The sequence below is a fragment of the Solanum dulcamara genome, chromosome 1 (assembly GCF_947179165.1).
Source record: "Solanum dulcamara chromosome 1, daSolDulc1.2, whole genome shotgun sequence".
NCBI lineage: Eukaryota > Viridiplantae > Streptophyta > Magnoliopsida > Solanales > Solanaceae > Solanum > Solanum dulcamara.
The window spans coordinates 29,617,414-29,630,403 of record NC_077237.1 but is presented as its reverse complement, the minus strand read 5'-3'; the positions used below and the strand labels follow the sequence as shown (position 1 = coordinate 29,630,403).

The 12,990-nt window shown below is 36.2% G+C and overlaps 1 protein-coding gene across 5 annotated transcripts; it reads left to right on the top strand.

Annotated features, from left to right (window-relative positions):
• The first annotated feature begins 2,429 nt into the window (after positions 1 to 2,429).
• Positions 2,430 to 11,234, top strand: LOC129903495 (chorismate synthase 1, chloroplastic). Of its 5 annotated transcripts, none has more exons than XM_055979062.1 (13): positions 2,430 to 2,838; positions 4,189 to 4,339; positions 4,546 to 4,622; positions 4,741 to 4,799; positions 5,387 to 5,470; positions 5,735 to 5,827; positions 6,117 to 6,197; positions 8,519 to 8,650; positions 8,780 to 8,882; positions 9,763 to 9,857; positions 9,938 to 10,003; positions 10,278 to 10,362; positions 10,675 to 11,234. In XM_055979062.1, the coding sequence occupies exons 1-13, from the start codon at positions 2,688 to 2,690 to the stop codon at positions 10,821 to 10,823; spliced, it is 1,326 nt and encodes a 441-aa protein (XP_055835037.1). In that variant the 5' UTR covers positions 2,430 to 2,687; the 3' UTR covers positions 10,824 to 11,234. The 5 variants fall into 5 exon arrangements, 3 of the variants coding, with proteins under 3 accessions (XP_055835037.1, XP_055835041.1, XP_055835048.1); XM_055979066.1 differs by having other exon boundaries at positions 10,278 to 10,404; positions 10,675 to 10,764; XR_008770284.1 differs by lacking the exon at positions 10,675 to 11,234 and having other exon boundaries at positions 9,938 to 10,068; positions 10,278 to 10,353.
• The last annotated feature ends 1,756 nt before the right edge of the window (positions 11,235 to 12,990 follow it).

Below are 12,990 nucleotides of genomic sequence, written 5' to 3'. Positions count from 1 at the left end.
CTAACGTCTGAACAGTCCACTCAAATTTGGACAGAAAAAGTGGTTAGAGGCAGCCACAAGGGTCGAATATATGGAATGGGCTCTAGAAATAATGTACGACAACTCCAATCAGGTTTAGAAGGTATTGGATCATCGCGTCAAGCCGAGACCATTGACGGAGTTCAGATAGCTACAATGTCTCAGCAAATTGCAGAACTTACATGCGCATTGGCATAATCAGAGAAAAAGGATTGAGTATAAAAAAAGTATGAATGAACAAGTTGAGCAAATTAAAGAACAAGTGCTCAACCTCGCCCGTCAGCCTCTGCCCCGTTATTCAAGAGCGTCCACTCCAGATGATTCCGACGATAGTGATGAATATATAACAAATAGTCCTTAGGGTTCCCTATGTTAGTTTATAAATATTTTGAATTTTTTTTGTTAACTTTGAAACACTTTAAATCGTTCTAAATTATGATTTTATTCATTTTAAGTGTTTAATTATGTTTGTTATTATGTATTTTACGGATTTTGTTTGTTGTTATTTGTGTTTGAATGGGCTGAATTGAATACAATTGAATTGAATTTTGATTGCAGGTGGGCAGCAGAAACTGCAGGTTTTTACTGTCAAAAGTGTTGCAGAAAAGGGACGGATAGGGTCCTTTAGTCCGCCGCTTTTCTATCTTTTTTTAATATTTTTTCAGAAAAACGATGGACAGGGTCCTTTAGTCCGCCGCTTTTCTGGTTTTTTGTTTTTATATTTTTTCAGAAAAGCGACGGACTAAAGGACCCTGTCCGTCGCTCTTCTGCAAAATTTCCAGATAAACAAAGCGACTGATGAAGACTAAATGTCCTTCGCTTTTTATTAAATAATTTCTTTTTAAAAAAAAATAAAAAGACGGAGTCCGTTGTTTTTTTATAAATTTTTTAATTAAAAAAATTAGGAGCGACGCAGTTCGTTGCTTTTTACGACCCTGTCCGTCGCTCCTTCAAAAACGTCGAGCAAAAAAGTGACGGAAGTGACTGCATCGCTTTTCCGTCGAGTTTGACAAAAAAACGACGCAGTCTATCGCTTTTTTGCGTCTTTTTTTGGCAGTTTTTTAGTAGTGTCTTGCTATCCCAATTTGGCACCAGAACAGTAGTTTTTTAGTAGTACTTTGTGACTTTTACAACTTTGACCTGAATTTATTTGGTGACTTCTTTTTTGAACCTGAAATTGGTGTCCAACTTGAGTTTTCGAATTTTCTACTTCACAAGACTAAAATTTGAATTGATTGGCAGTTATGAGAGACAACGTATGTGCTTAACCTTGGCAAGTCATTAAAGGACCAAATAAATATGTCAATATACTATTTGGGCAAGGCAATAAGCACTCTTTTTTGTGCTTTTGTCAGGTGAACACTAATTCTGATTTCCTTGACTTGTTCTTCATATCTCAAATTTACTATTTCAATCTCCTCTAAGTTTGGATTTCCCTGATTCTCAAGCTGTTCTAACTCATCGGTGAGATATTCAGAGATCATAGTCTCTTTACAATATTCTTCAAATATTATCATCATCTAATTCACTTTGTTCATGAAGCTCGTGACATGACATTGGTAGGTTTTAAATTATTTTTATTGAAATAAAAACAAGAAAGATTAGAAAATAACCATAAAACCGAGTGTTATTGAACATGAATCAAATAGAGGGGAGACTTTCATTGAATATTTAAAATGCTTCCAAACTTTTGATGTGACCAACACAAAAGCGAATGAGTCCCTTGCTTTTTGGAAGCATTACAAAAGTAAAAGACATAATGAGGGAGGTAATACATAAAATGTGGGTCTCGGTCCTCATCTGGACCATCACCTTTTATTTTCAAGAACTAACATTTTCTCTTTTCTACCGGCACAAGAGGGGAATTAGGAGCGGTGTGGAAGTGTAGTTGTTCAATTGTTCTCGTGGCTCGACCTCTCAGATGTTTGATGCCTCGACAAACTTTTCTAGAACTATATTACATTTTTGAAATAGATTCCTAATCTCTTTCTTTAAACCATCGTTTCTGTTCCATGCTTGATGGCTTAGGCAAAGCTTGACCGCTCTTCTTCTTGGTTCATTCCTTAGATTCATCCTCCTTGATAGGATTATAGCCTAGACCGTACGTGCGATTCTTCTTTGGAATTTGAATTGGCTCGACAATCCAAACTGAAGCCAGGTTTGAAACCATTCCTCAGCATAATCGTAGCTAGAATTTTGTATGCATGTGGCGTCAACATTTGTATGGCCAGGTCATCATGGGTGGCATTTACTATTTCAATAGTGTAGAAAGCTGTCCCTCTTGAAATATCCTAGTCCTAGATCATCGATACATAGCCATTTGGGTGGGTCAAATGACTCCTTTATCTTTGTTTCCTGGCAAAACTTTGATTTTTTTCCTGTGTTCTAGCATTTTAAAAAAAATAGTTTGTACTTGGTAGTACTAAAGCACCACAATTGGCATAGGTGACGTTGGATGAGTAGGTAGCAACGACTGGGAGGACCCCAGCTTCACCTAACACCACCATTGTTATCTCACCTACCCAAAATCGCGTAGCAGCCATTGCCTACCAAACAATATATACGCCTACAATTTTCTAAGTATAGATACACATAACCCATTTCACCCACCAATTATTTATTTTATATTTTTGAAATAAGCAAAGGAGAGGTCAAAACGGCGACGAAGAATGGCGTCTTTTGTACCTACCAAACAATTTCTCGGAGCTCCGTCGTCCTCCGATATCGGATCCTCTAGTCTTGGATCTCTTCAACTACCTTCTAAGCTCTCATCTTCCAACTTTCATATCCTATCTCGTCCATCACACCCCAAACGCTTAGGTACCGATATTTCCAATTCATTTTCAAAATTTATGAATCAAGTTAAGGTGTTCCCCATTTTTCTTCTTGTTTATATGAATTCAGGAATTCGGTAACTGATCTTGATAAATTGAAGTAGATTTATTAGTATTATTTATTGTACTTAGACATTTGTTTAGTTTGATTGATTTATCTTTTTCTTGCTATTTTTCATCCAAAGCAGTAAGCTTGATTTATGTGTACAAGATTATTTATGTTGTAGTTCTGCTTCGGTTTAGTTATAACTGTATTGCTGCTTGGGTTTCTGTATTTAAGACCATTATCCTTAATGTGGTCTAGTTTGTGTTTAAGATAACTGGAACTAAGAACCGTTTTCCTTGTTTAGAAGATGGTGCTGAAAATTATTTTACGATTTACATTGACTTTTATATTCTTAGTTATGAGGCTGAAATGTTAACTTGGTTAATCTTGTCGTTCTTGTTAATCAAATAAATGAGAAAAAAAAATCATGATTTCATGAAAAGCAGAAACTCGGTTATATGTATATCTATTTTTTTTTTCCTTGCATCAATGCAGACACAAAATAAAACTCAAGGCAAAGGATTTTGATTCTAATAACTGTCTCTTCTTAGATATGGTAGACCCTATTTCTCAGTCTTTTGACCTTTACTTGGTGGATTCAACACAAGTGAATTCCTGAGTCCAGCTAGTGTCATAGTACCCATTTAATACTCACACATATCCAGCCTTTTTTTCCCCATGGGCTATGTGAAGTGGTAAGGTTAGGATGCAAGCTTTGGGTTTATGCTCTCAGGAAATAGAGTATTTCACTTATAATCAGATGGGCACTTCTACTCTCACCATCTTGTTGAAGAATTATTATGGTCCTTCTCTGACTAATAGTTGTGCTCTGCCTTATTTTACACCAGATTTTCTTGTATTCATTTATTGAGTTTAGTCGTGCCAGAAAGAAGAAACAAAAAGAGAAGGTAAAGTGAAAAATGATCGGGTTCAGGAGAAAAGTTATCTCTGTTTATATTGCTTTTCAGCTGAAATCTTCTAGTCATGGGAAATAATGAATTGGAAGTATGTGTGTTCTTGTTAAAGACTTGCACTTGAATGACCTTAAAGAGGCCTATAAGTATGTCTATTATCTTATTTAAGCACTATTTGGTGCATTTGGAATATTATTCATGTTCTCTTGAGAATATTGTTCTTGTTAAAGGAAGTTGATAAGGTGCTTTTGGAAACACAGATAATACCAATATTCTTTGGTAATTGTTGTCCTTTGCCATGTGTAAAGACAAACTTAAATATCCTTTGCCCTCCTTGACTTGCTTGCTACTGAATAGAGTACTTGTGTACCCGCAGAGATACAGGCTGCTGGTAGTACATTTGGAAATTACTTCCGTGTTACAACTTTTGGAGAATCTCATGGTGGTGGAGTTGGTTGTATTATTGATGGATGTCCCCCCCGTCTCCCACTTTCTGAATCTGATATGCAGGTGGAACTTGACAGGAGGTATTTCCTTCCTTGTCTCCAGCTATTTTTCTATGGAATTAATGTCACCAACACCATATTGATAGCAACATCAGATACCAGGATAAACTTTTGACATTTTGGCAGTCTAATCTCGAAAAAGGCTAATTGAACGAGTAGTCTTTGGGATTACTAAGGTTTCATTATTTTTGGCTCATCTTTAATTGTTTAAAAACTTTGTCATCCAGGAGGCCAGGTCAAAGCCGGATTACCACACCTAGGAAAGAAACTGACACTTGCAAAATATCCTCAGGCACTGCAGATGGTTAGTTTGCTGATCTAGTTTGTTTTAACCTTTGTCTTCTACCATTTGCCTCTCATGGAATAAGCCATTGGCGTTTATAATTCTTTTGAACTCAGTATCGGGTACTCATTTACTGCAGGGCTGACTACTGGATCCCCAATCAAGGTTGAAGTACCTAACACTGATCAGAGAGGAAATGTAAGTATGGTCTTTACCTTCTTGAGAATTTCTGTGTGTCAAATAACACAAGAAAAGTGAACCAGGAAATTTAGCTCTTAAAATGATTGTAGATCCCACTACTCTGTTTTAATTCATTGTCAGTTTGTTGCTTTTGTATGTGTTACTTCATTGGGAAGAACACAATTATCTAACGTAAGCTAGGTTTATTTTGCTTGGCAATTTAATATAGCTGACTATGAGTTATTCCTATTCTTCACTTGTCAAATTAATTATTTTGTGGGCACAATGGAGAGGCATCATGGTGATGAGGCAAGTGTCTGTTGCATTCATTCAGTGGTGGAATTTGTGACATGAGAGTCAAATGGATATGCAAATGCTATGTGGACTTGTGCTTAAATTATAACTACTTCAAGTTGAAACCTAAAGTTTGTGAATTTCACACAATGTCCTGATAAATCCAAGAATAATTTGGAGTGAAAAAGCAAATTTTCAGCCAGCTCTGAGTACATTTTGTATGTTAATTGTATTTGAGCTTTTGCCAATGGATGCTGAATTTTCTGTTCTCACATACTTAATCAGTTAATTATTTTGTGTTGGATTACCAGGATTACAGTGAAATGTCGCTTGCTTACAGGCCATCTCATGCAGACGCAACTTATGACTTCAAGTATGGAGTGAGATCTGTACAGGTAATTTCATTATAAATCTAATTATAATATCTTTAGATATCCTAATATGTTTAGTCCACTTGGGTTTGACATACTTGAGCCGAGGGTTTTTCGGAAAAAACCTCTCTACCTTCACGAGGTAGTGGTAAGGTCTGCGTACACTCTACCTTCCCTAGACCCTATTTAGTGGGATTTCACTGGGTATATTGTTTTTGTAATATGTTTAGTTTTATTTAGTCCTAGCTCTTATTATTTCTCAAGTTCTTTATCGGTGTCTTTATGTAGGGGGGTGGTAGATCATCAGCAAGAGAGACCATTGGGAGAGTTGCTGCTGGAGCAGTTGCTAAGAAAATTCTCAAACTCTATTCTGGAGCTGAGGTATGTTACTCTGTTGGTTTAAGATCCCATATCTAAAATTTAGCTGTATTTACTATTATATCAAAGCGATGTGTAAAACCTCCCTCTGGTGCTCATTTGGGAATAAGAAAACTCCGTCCTGGTGATATTAGAGGCATTTCAATGCATTCAAACCTGTGCCACATCCGTTTTCTTCTCAAACTAAAGATTCAGAACCTTTAGTTTCAGCTAACTTTTGGGATTAATAACCCAATAAATATTTGGCAAGAACTGAAACTTAGCTTTTTAGCTCTTATATTCCATACTGCAGGTTCTTGCTTATGTTTCTCAAGTTCACCAAGTTGTACTTCCGGAGGATTCAATTGATCATCAGACTGTGACTCTAGAGCAGGTATATGTCACATCAGAAATGTATTTCAATTTATATTCTTACTGATAATAAGAAAGATTAAGAATTAATTCATGCTGCGGCAGGTTGTAGAATGGTGGTGAAACCATCAATTAACAGTTGGTTTCAGTTGCTAAACTTTTTAGGCTCTGGAAGAAACAAATTTGTTATATTGTTTATCAATCTTTTTTAATCCACAGTTCCATTTTTTTAGTGACTCTTACATTTTATCATGTTTTGGATAAGGAAAAGAAAGAGATACTATATGGGTATTTTTCCATGAAAACCAATATTATTCACTTTATTTGGAGTTTTTGAAGTTGGAGTTGTGTTTGGGCATACTTTTTGCATAGAATATTTAAAATTTGAATATGCTTTTTTTGTAAATATGGCATATATCCCCAATTTCTAATAACTATCAAAATCACCCTACTTGACTAATTTAACTGATACATACAATCAAGTATGCTCTAAAAGAGTAATATCTCAAAATCGGTAGTCACATAATATCATAGATTAGATCCCATATACGAGCTACTACATACTATTACAAATATTTTTTTTTTCAATTTGTTTGGAATTTTTGAAGTTGAAGATGGACTTGTGTTTGGTCATAATATTTGCAAATAATATTTGGTTGTTTGAATGTACTTTTTCTAAAAAAAATATGAAAGATGATTTAAACATGAAATATAATTTAAATGGGGTCGTTTTTATATAAATAAAAATTTAGGGTAAAATTTGAAAAAGAAAAATATAGTGAAAGTGAAAGTGAAACAGGGTTCTGGTGTTTTCCAAATTCTCATGGCCAAACGGGTATGTCTCAAATTATCATATTCGATTCCTCCATCTTTTCATTTTAAACACCGTTGACGTAGTATACATGAAAATGTTGTCTCTTAAGATTGATTCTCAATTACAATGTAGTATTTCTAGGGGTAGAAAACCTTCATAGATGTTTGAAGTGACTTCAGAACAAAGTTGGGCATTCTTCTAATTGCAATAAATAAGTTAGTGAAGTAATTCAACAAACGAAAGAGTGTTGAAATCAATTAACTAACGGAAAATTTGTTGTCTCTTAACCTTGGTACACATTTCATTTACACAAATCAGTAACATTGAAATGAATTTACTGTTTAGTACATGCTAAGTGTTTCGAACAGCGATTTTCTGACTTACTCCATTCTGTTAAGTACAGAGGTGCAAGTAAGTGTCTGAATCACACTATGAGAATTCTGAAGGCATTAAGTTTAAATAACATTTCTAACTATAGTCCATTTAGGCACTTCTTCCAACTATTATAATCCCAATAAATGTCCTTTATTCTCAAAAAAATAATATCATCCCATATGAATGTCCTTTGGTTTTCCTTGGATCTTTCCATTTTTGCTTCCTTATTTGGGAGTCAAAGATCTAAAGATGCTACTTGCATCTGTGTTGGCTGTGAGGAAGGTTGAAATTGTCTGTTGGATATCATTTTATTTGACACATGAAAATAATTTCACTTATTGCACTTTGAAATGAAAGGTCGAGCGGACGATCTCTTGATTTAAGTTGGATGCATTCACAATTAGACACCATGGGTAACTCTGATCAATGATGTTTTCTGTTTTATTATTATTCTCTTTAGAGTGCGACACTCGTATCTCCTTGCCATAAGTTTTCTCACTATATCGAACTCCAATGTGAAATTAACTCCAAATCATCTACATTTCATCAAAGCTTTTCCTTGGTGAAGAGGGAATGTTTTCTTCTCATAGGATCCGGTCTTGTTTCCCTCTCTTTGACACCAATCTTGGGGTAAAGAAAGAGGAGACTCTACTTGTCCAGTGGGCATTTGGCTCGACTAATTTGACGAGTTTTCTGTTAATCTTGTGAGTTTGTAGAGACTCAAGATGGTTTGTCTAGGCTGGGACTTGTCAAAGCTTGTTTTCTATCCTTTTTTTGGTTGATCATGGCTACATTAAAGTAATATACAAGAATATAAATGATTTCTGATTTTCTGATCCAGTCAGTAGCTGAGTGAGATTGTAGAGGCTGCTAATGTGATAATGGTATAGGTTTGTGCCTATGGTGGACACTATCTTTGGCTGATACAGACTGCTTTTAGCACATGAAGAGCATCATATTTCTGGCTTAGTAGGCAAAATTTTGAAGAGACCTTTTGTGCTTCTATTTTGTGGTTATCATAATTCGTCAAAAATAGTTGTTATGAGTTTCTCAGCTAACTGCGATTTTTCTGCACCATGTCTGATCTTGATTAGTTGATGTTTTTCATGCTGATGAAACTTGTAATTGTTTTTTGTAATTATCTGTGATACTAGATAGAAAGCAATATTGTCCGATGCCCGGATCTGGAATATGCAGAGAAGATGATTGCTGCTATTGATGCTGTACGAGTGAGAGGGGACTCTGTTGGTGGTGTTGTAACTTGCATTGTTAGGAATCTCCCACGGGTAAGCTATCTTTCTCTGTGTTTGTAACTTGTAAGTGTGATATGTATATTTGCACCTCTTTGGTTACTAACATAGAATTTCATCTCAAATTGTAAAATATGTGCCTGAGAGTTTGTTAATGTTTACTAGGGTCTTGGTGCACCAGTCTTCGATAAACTTGAAGCTGAGCTAGCTAAAGCTTGCATGTCATTACCTGCGACAAAGGGTTTTGAGTTTGGAAGTGGCTTCGCTGGTACATCATCATTACTTCACTGTTTCTACGTGATGTAGCTTAACTTTTATCACTGAAGGCCTTGGTATGTTTTGCCTAATGCATTCTCCATGAGCATAGCTAGTCCTAAGCAGATAAACATTACTTAAGATGTTCTTAAAATGGGTGATTTTTTTTCAACTGACTTGAATTCCTTCAAGAATTATATTATAAAACTAGTAGCACAGTAGTAATCATTTAGCTGTTGCTGTAAAAATGTCCAATTATGGACTTTTGACACTGAAAGTTCTCTGCTCGGAGTATATGATATGGGCCACTGACTTCTATAGAAATTCAGTAGTTTCTGTACCCTCAAGCTTAAGATGTTGTTTGACAAAAGATGAAGACATGCATCTTAAAAGACTCGTGTTTCCGAATGATGGCTAGGTGATAGTGAAATAGTTTTTATGATTGTCAACAGAAAAGGAAGGATAATGCTTTTAGGCTTGAAGTAGGTAATTGCGACTTTAAACAGTGTTTTGGGTCCTCAAAGCATGTTGTATTCAAGTTGGGTCTAGGCTGCCTAGAGTGTGCTGGTTGCTGCACTGGCCATAGGGGGAGGCAGACCAAGGTATTACTGACATTTTGTATTTTATTCACTGTCAATTGACTTTTGGGTTGGTGGGGCTCGCATTAGTGGTTGGCATATCAGTTCTGAATTATAGGTTTTAAGGGGTCGTTTGGTTGCGGGTTAGAGTTATGCAGGGATTAGTTTTGTAGGGTCATTTGGGTTCCCTTACTAACCAGCAACCAAATGACCCCCAAGTACTTCTGACCTATTTCAATAATTTATAAACACAGTTAAATGCCACGTTCTCTGATGGAAATCTAATGTAAATATTTGCTTCTGGTGAAAATAAAGGCACATTCATGACCGGTAGCGAGCATAATGACGAATTCTATATGGATGAGCATGGCCGAATCAGGACAAGAACCAACAGATCTGGTGGGATCCAGGTACACTTTGTCCAGTATTTTTTAGGTAATAATCTACTGACAGGAACAGAATTTTTAATTGTCTAACTTCTAATTTGCAGGGAGGTATATCAAATGGAGAAGTTATCAATATGAGAATAGGTTTCAAGCCAACTTCAACTATTGCTGTGTGAACTCTCTCCCTGTCTTCAATCTGTTCATTTCTTATTAGTCCTTCGCGGTCTAGGATGATGTAATTGTACTGCTCGAGCACCTTTGCTTTGTGATTTATTTGGATTAACCTACACTATGTTTTTGAAACAGAACTTGTTTACCATTTTCTTGCAGAAATTCTAGTCATTTCATAAGTTGATATCTGATTTATTTGACTAGGTCAATTATTTATATTCAGGACTATATTTCAAGTAGCAGTTTAATTATCTCATTTGAATTCTCATGCAGAGGAAGCAGCAAACTGTGACGAGAGACAAACACGACACAGAACTCATCGCTAGGGGTCGCCATGATCCTTGTGTGGTTCCCCGAGGTTTGTCTCTGAAATGATACTTGCCTGTTCCTCTTCGTTTTGGTAATTCTTTGAAGTCTCTGCTATTATCTTGTCTAGTCATATAAGCCATCTCGACTTTTCTGTGAATCTGGGCAACTTATCCCTACCCTTTATTTGGACAAGGTGAAATGCGTTAGTTTTATAACTTATTGATAAACATAACCAGAAAAAGGACATTTGCTATCCTGTTCAACTTCCAAGCCTGCTCTTATTTCTATTCTGTTTTCTTCTCCCCCTCCCCCACCCCCACCCCCTGAAAATGACAATAGTTTCACGGTTGTGATTCTACAGCTGTTCCAATGGTTGAAGCAATGGTCGCCCTGGTGCTTGTCGATCAGTTAATGGCTCAGTATGCACAGTGTATGATGTTCCCAATTAATCCTGAACTACAGGAACCTATGCAGTCATCGACACCTGAATCAGCTGAGGTTACCCTCTGAATGGAGAAAAGCAGCTTTATACCTTGAAAGTTGAAACAACTTCTTGCTAAATTGCCTCTCCTTACAAATTTGAGAATATTTTTTCCTTCCTGAATAGTGTACTTATTGTGATTTTTTTTACTTATTTTTTTATCAACCCTTAGGGGTCCTGTTTAGAGGAGGCAGATATCTCCTGTTTGCCTCTTTATAGAGTTTCAGCAGTTTATAAGTTTTGTGTCGTGGATTAGGCAATCTTAGTTCTTGTTCCATATAAAACCTCATGTTGTGCCTTTGTACTTCCTCGCCTGCTCATCTTTCACTCGGAGTTAAAAGAATTGTGATTATTGAGTCCAGGTAAAATTGTTATTGTGAGATGTATGAATATCTTAATTCATGATATTTCAAGTTTAATGAAATAAATTTATTGTGTAAGCAATTGTCGTACAATTCTTTGTTTAAACTCACTTCTTAGGGGTAAAGTGTATCAGTACATTTTGGGTTTGCTGTTTAAATATAAATCATTATTTAATAAGAATTTAAACCTGCGTCACTGTTCAATAAGTAAATAAAAGCTGGAAAATAATATCATACCATTGAGCTGTTGGCTTCTTTTTCATCATTTTTTGCCGAAATTGTCTTTAATGCTTTATAACGTGTGAATAATCTTTACTCGTAGGGGAAAATCATGAGCAAGTTACTGTTTTAGAATGCAAAAGCTTACTGATACACTGATACTATAGAATGGCTTGCAACTACCGCAGCTTTGGTTGAGTTCACAAAACATCTGCCAATATACATTTTTCTTTTGATTGAGAACTGCCATAGCCAAAATAGGATATTGTGCCCTGAAATTAAATTGTTGAGTTCATATGTTTGTAAAACAGTGGTGAAAACTATTACTCAAGTAACTCATTTCTGAAGCCTATACTAACTACTCGTATCACTAAGGCTGAATGAAAGTGATCCTAATGATGCATCTGCTATCGATCCTGAATACTTGAATTTACATCATTAAAAAATGTAGCATCGAATGTACTGTATGTAAGATAACCAAATAAAACGATTAGTTAAAATTGAACATACTGAGCTAAATGAATAACTTTGAAGTTAGAGTGAAATAAAGTCAACCAAATAGAGAAAAATAAGATTTTCAACTGAAAAGCTGGGACATGTTCTAAAACTGAATAACTGAAACATGTTATCTAAATATCAGAGACTGAAAAGTGAAAAACGTAAAATAGTATGCAAGTTGTTTTAAAACACTTTTATCATATGATAATGTAAAACTGTTTCTATGACTTAAGCTGAAAACATGTCTAATGTTGTCAATCTAAAATATCATTATATCTATGATTGCATAAGTACTCATATCAATTCAAACTATAAAAATATATACATATAATCTTTTAAGTGGGGAGTTTTTTCTACATTCGACATAAATCATGTAAGCAACATGGAGTCCAATGTACAAACCTAGTTTGGAGGGTGCCCTATACCTAGCTAAGGGTATAAAACCTGGCTGCTGTGGATCCAATAACTGGGCCAAGATCCCGAAAAAATGAAAGGTCCTAAACCAAGAAACAAAGGAGAAAATCTCAGAAAGTTGTAGAAATTGGCACCAGGAGTTGACCATGAAAGCCATCACGGGCTGTGGTAAGCACCATGTACGTGATGAGCAACCGTGGTAAAGATTCAGAAAGTCAGACCTAAAAAGAAGGAACCACGATGGAGGACCACGAACCGTGGTGAACACCACCGATCGTGAAGCCCTCCATGGTGACCCCTCCTCAAAAGCCTCAAGAAACTTTCTAAGGCAAGGACCACAGACGACTACCACAGGCCGTGGAGATTTTCACATACCGTGGTGTGATCTGTGATGATCACTCCTGCAAGACCACCTTCAGAACTTGCACAACGACCAACTTTCACGGGCCATGATGCCCTCCACGGATCGTGAAGGGGCTCTGTGGAGAAACTTCAGAGACTTACCCTACAGACTTCCAAAAATGTTTTCCCAAGTCTATTACCATGGGACCTCATCAGGGGCTGTGGTGAGCACCACGGATTATGAAGGGTCCCCGTGAAGCCAGTTCTGGCCAAATTTTAAAAGGGATATTTTGATCTTTTCCTGCGTTTTAAATTAAAATGGAGTCATTTTGAGGGTTGAATTCTCCCATCTAAAGACCCT

Excerpts from the sequence above, each read along its gene's own strand:
- LOC129903495 (XM_055979062.1), top strand. The coding sequence starts at position 2,688 with ATGGCGTCTTTTGTACCTACCAAACAATTTCTCGGAGCTCCGTCGTCC. Across the intron at positions 4,800-5,386 it reads ACACTGATCAGAGAGGAAAT|GATTACAGTGAAATGTCGCT; the intron begins GTAAGTATGGTC and ends TTGGATTACCAG. Across the intron at positions 5,471-5,734 it reads ATGGAGTGAGATCTGTACAG|GGGGGTGGTAGATCATCAGC; the intron begins GTAATTTCATTA and ends GTCTTTATGTAG.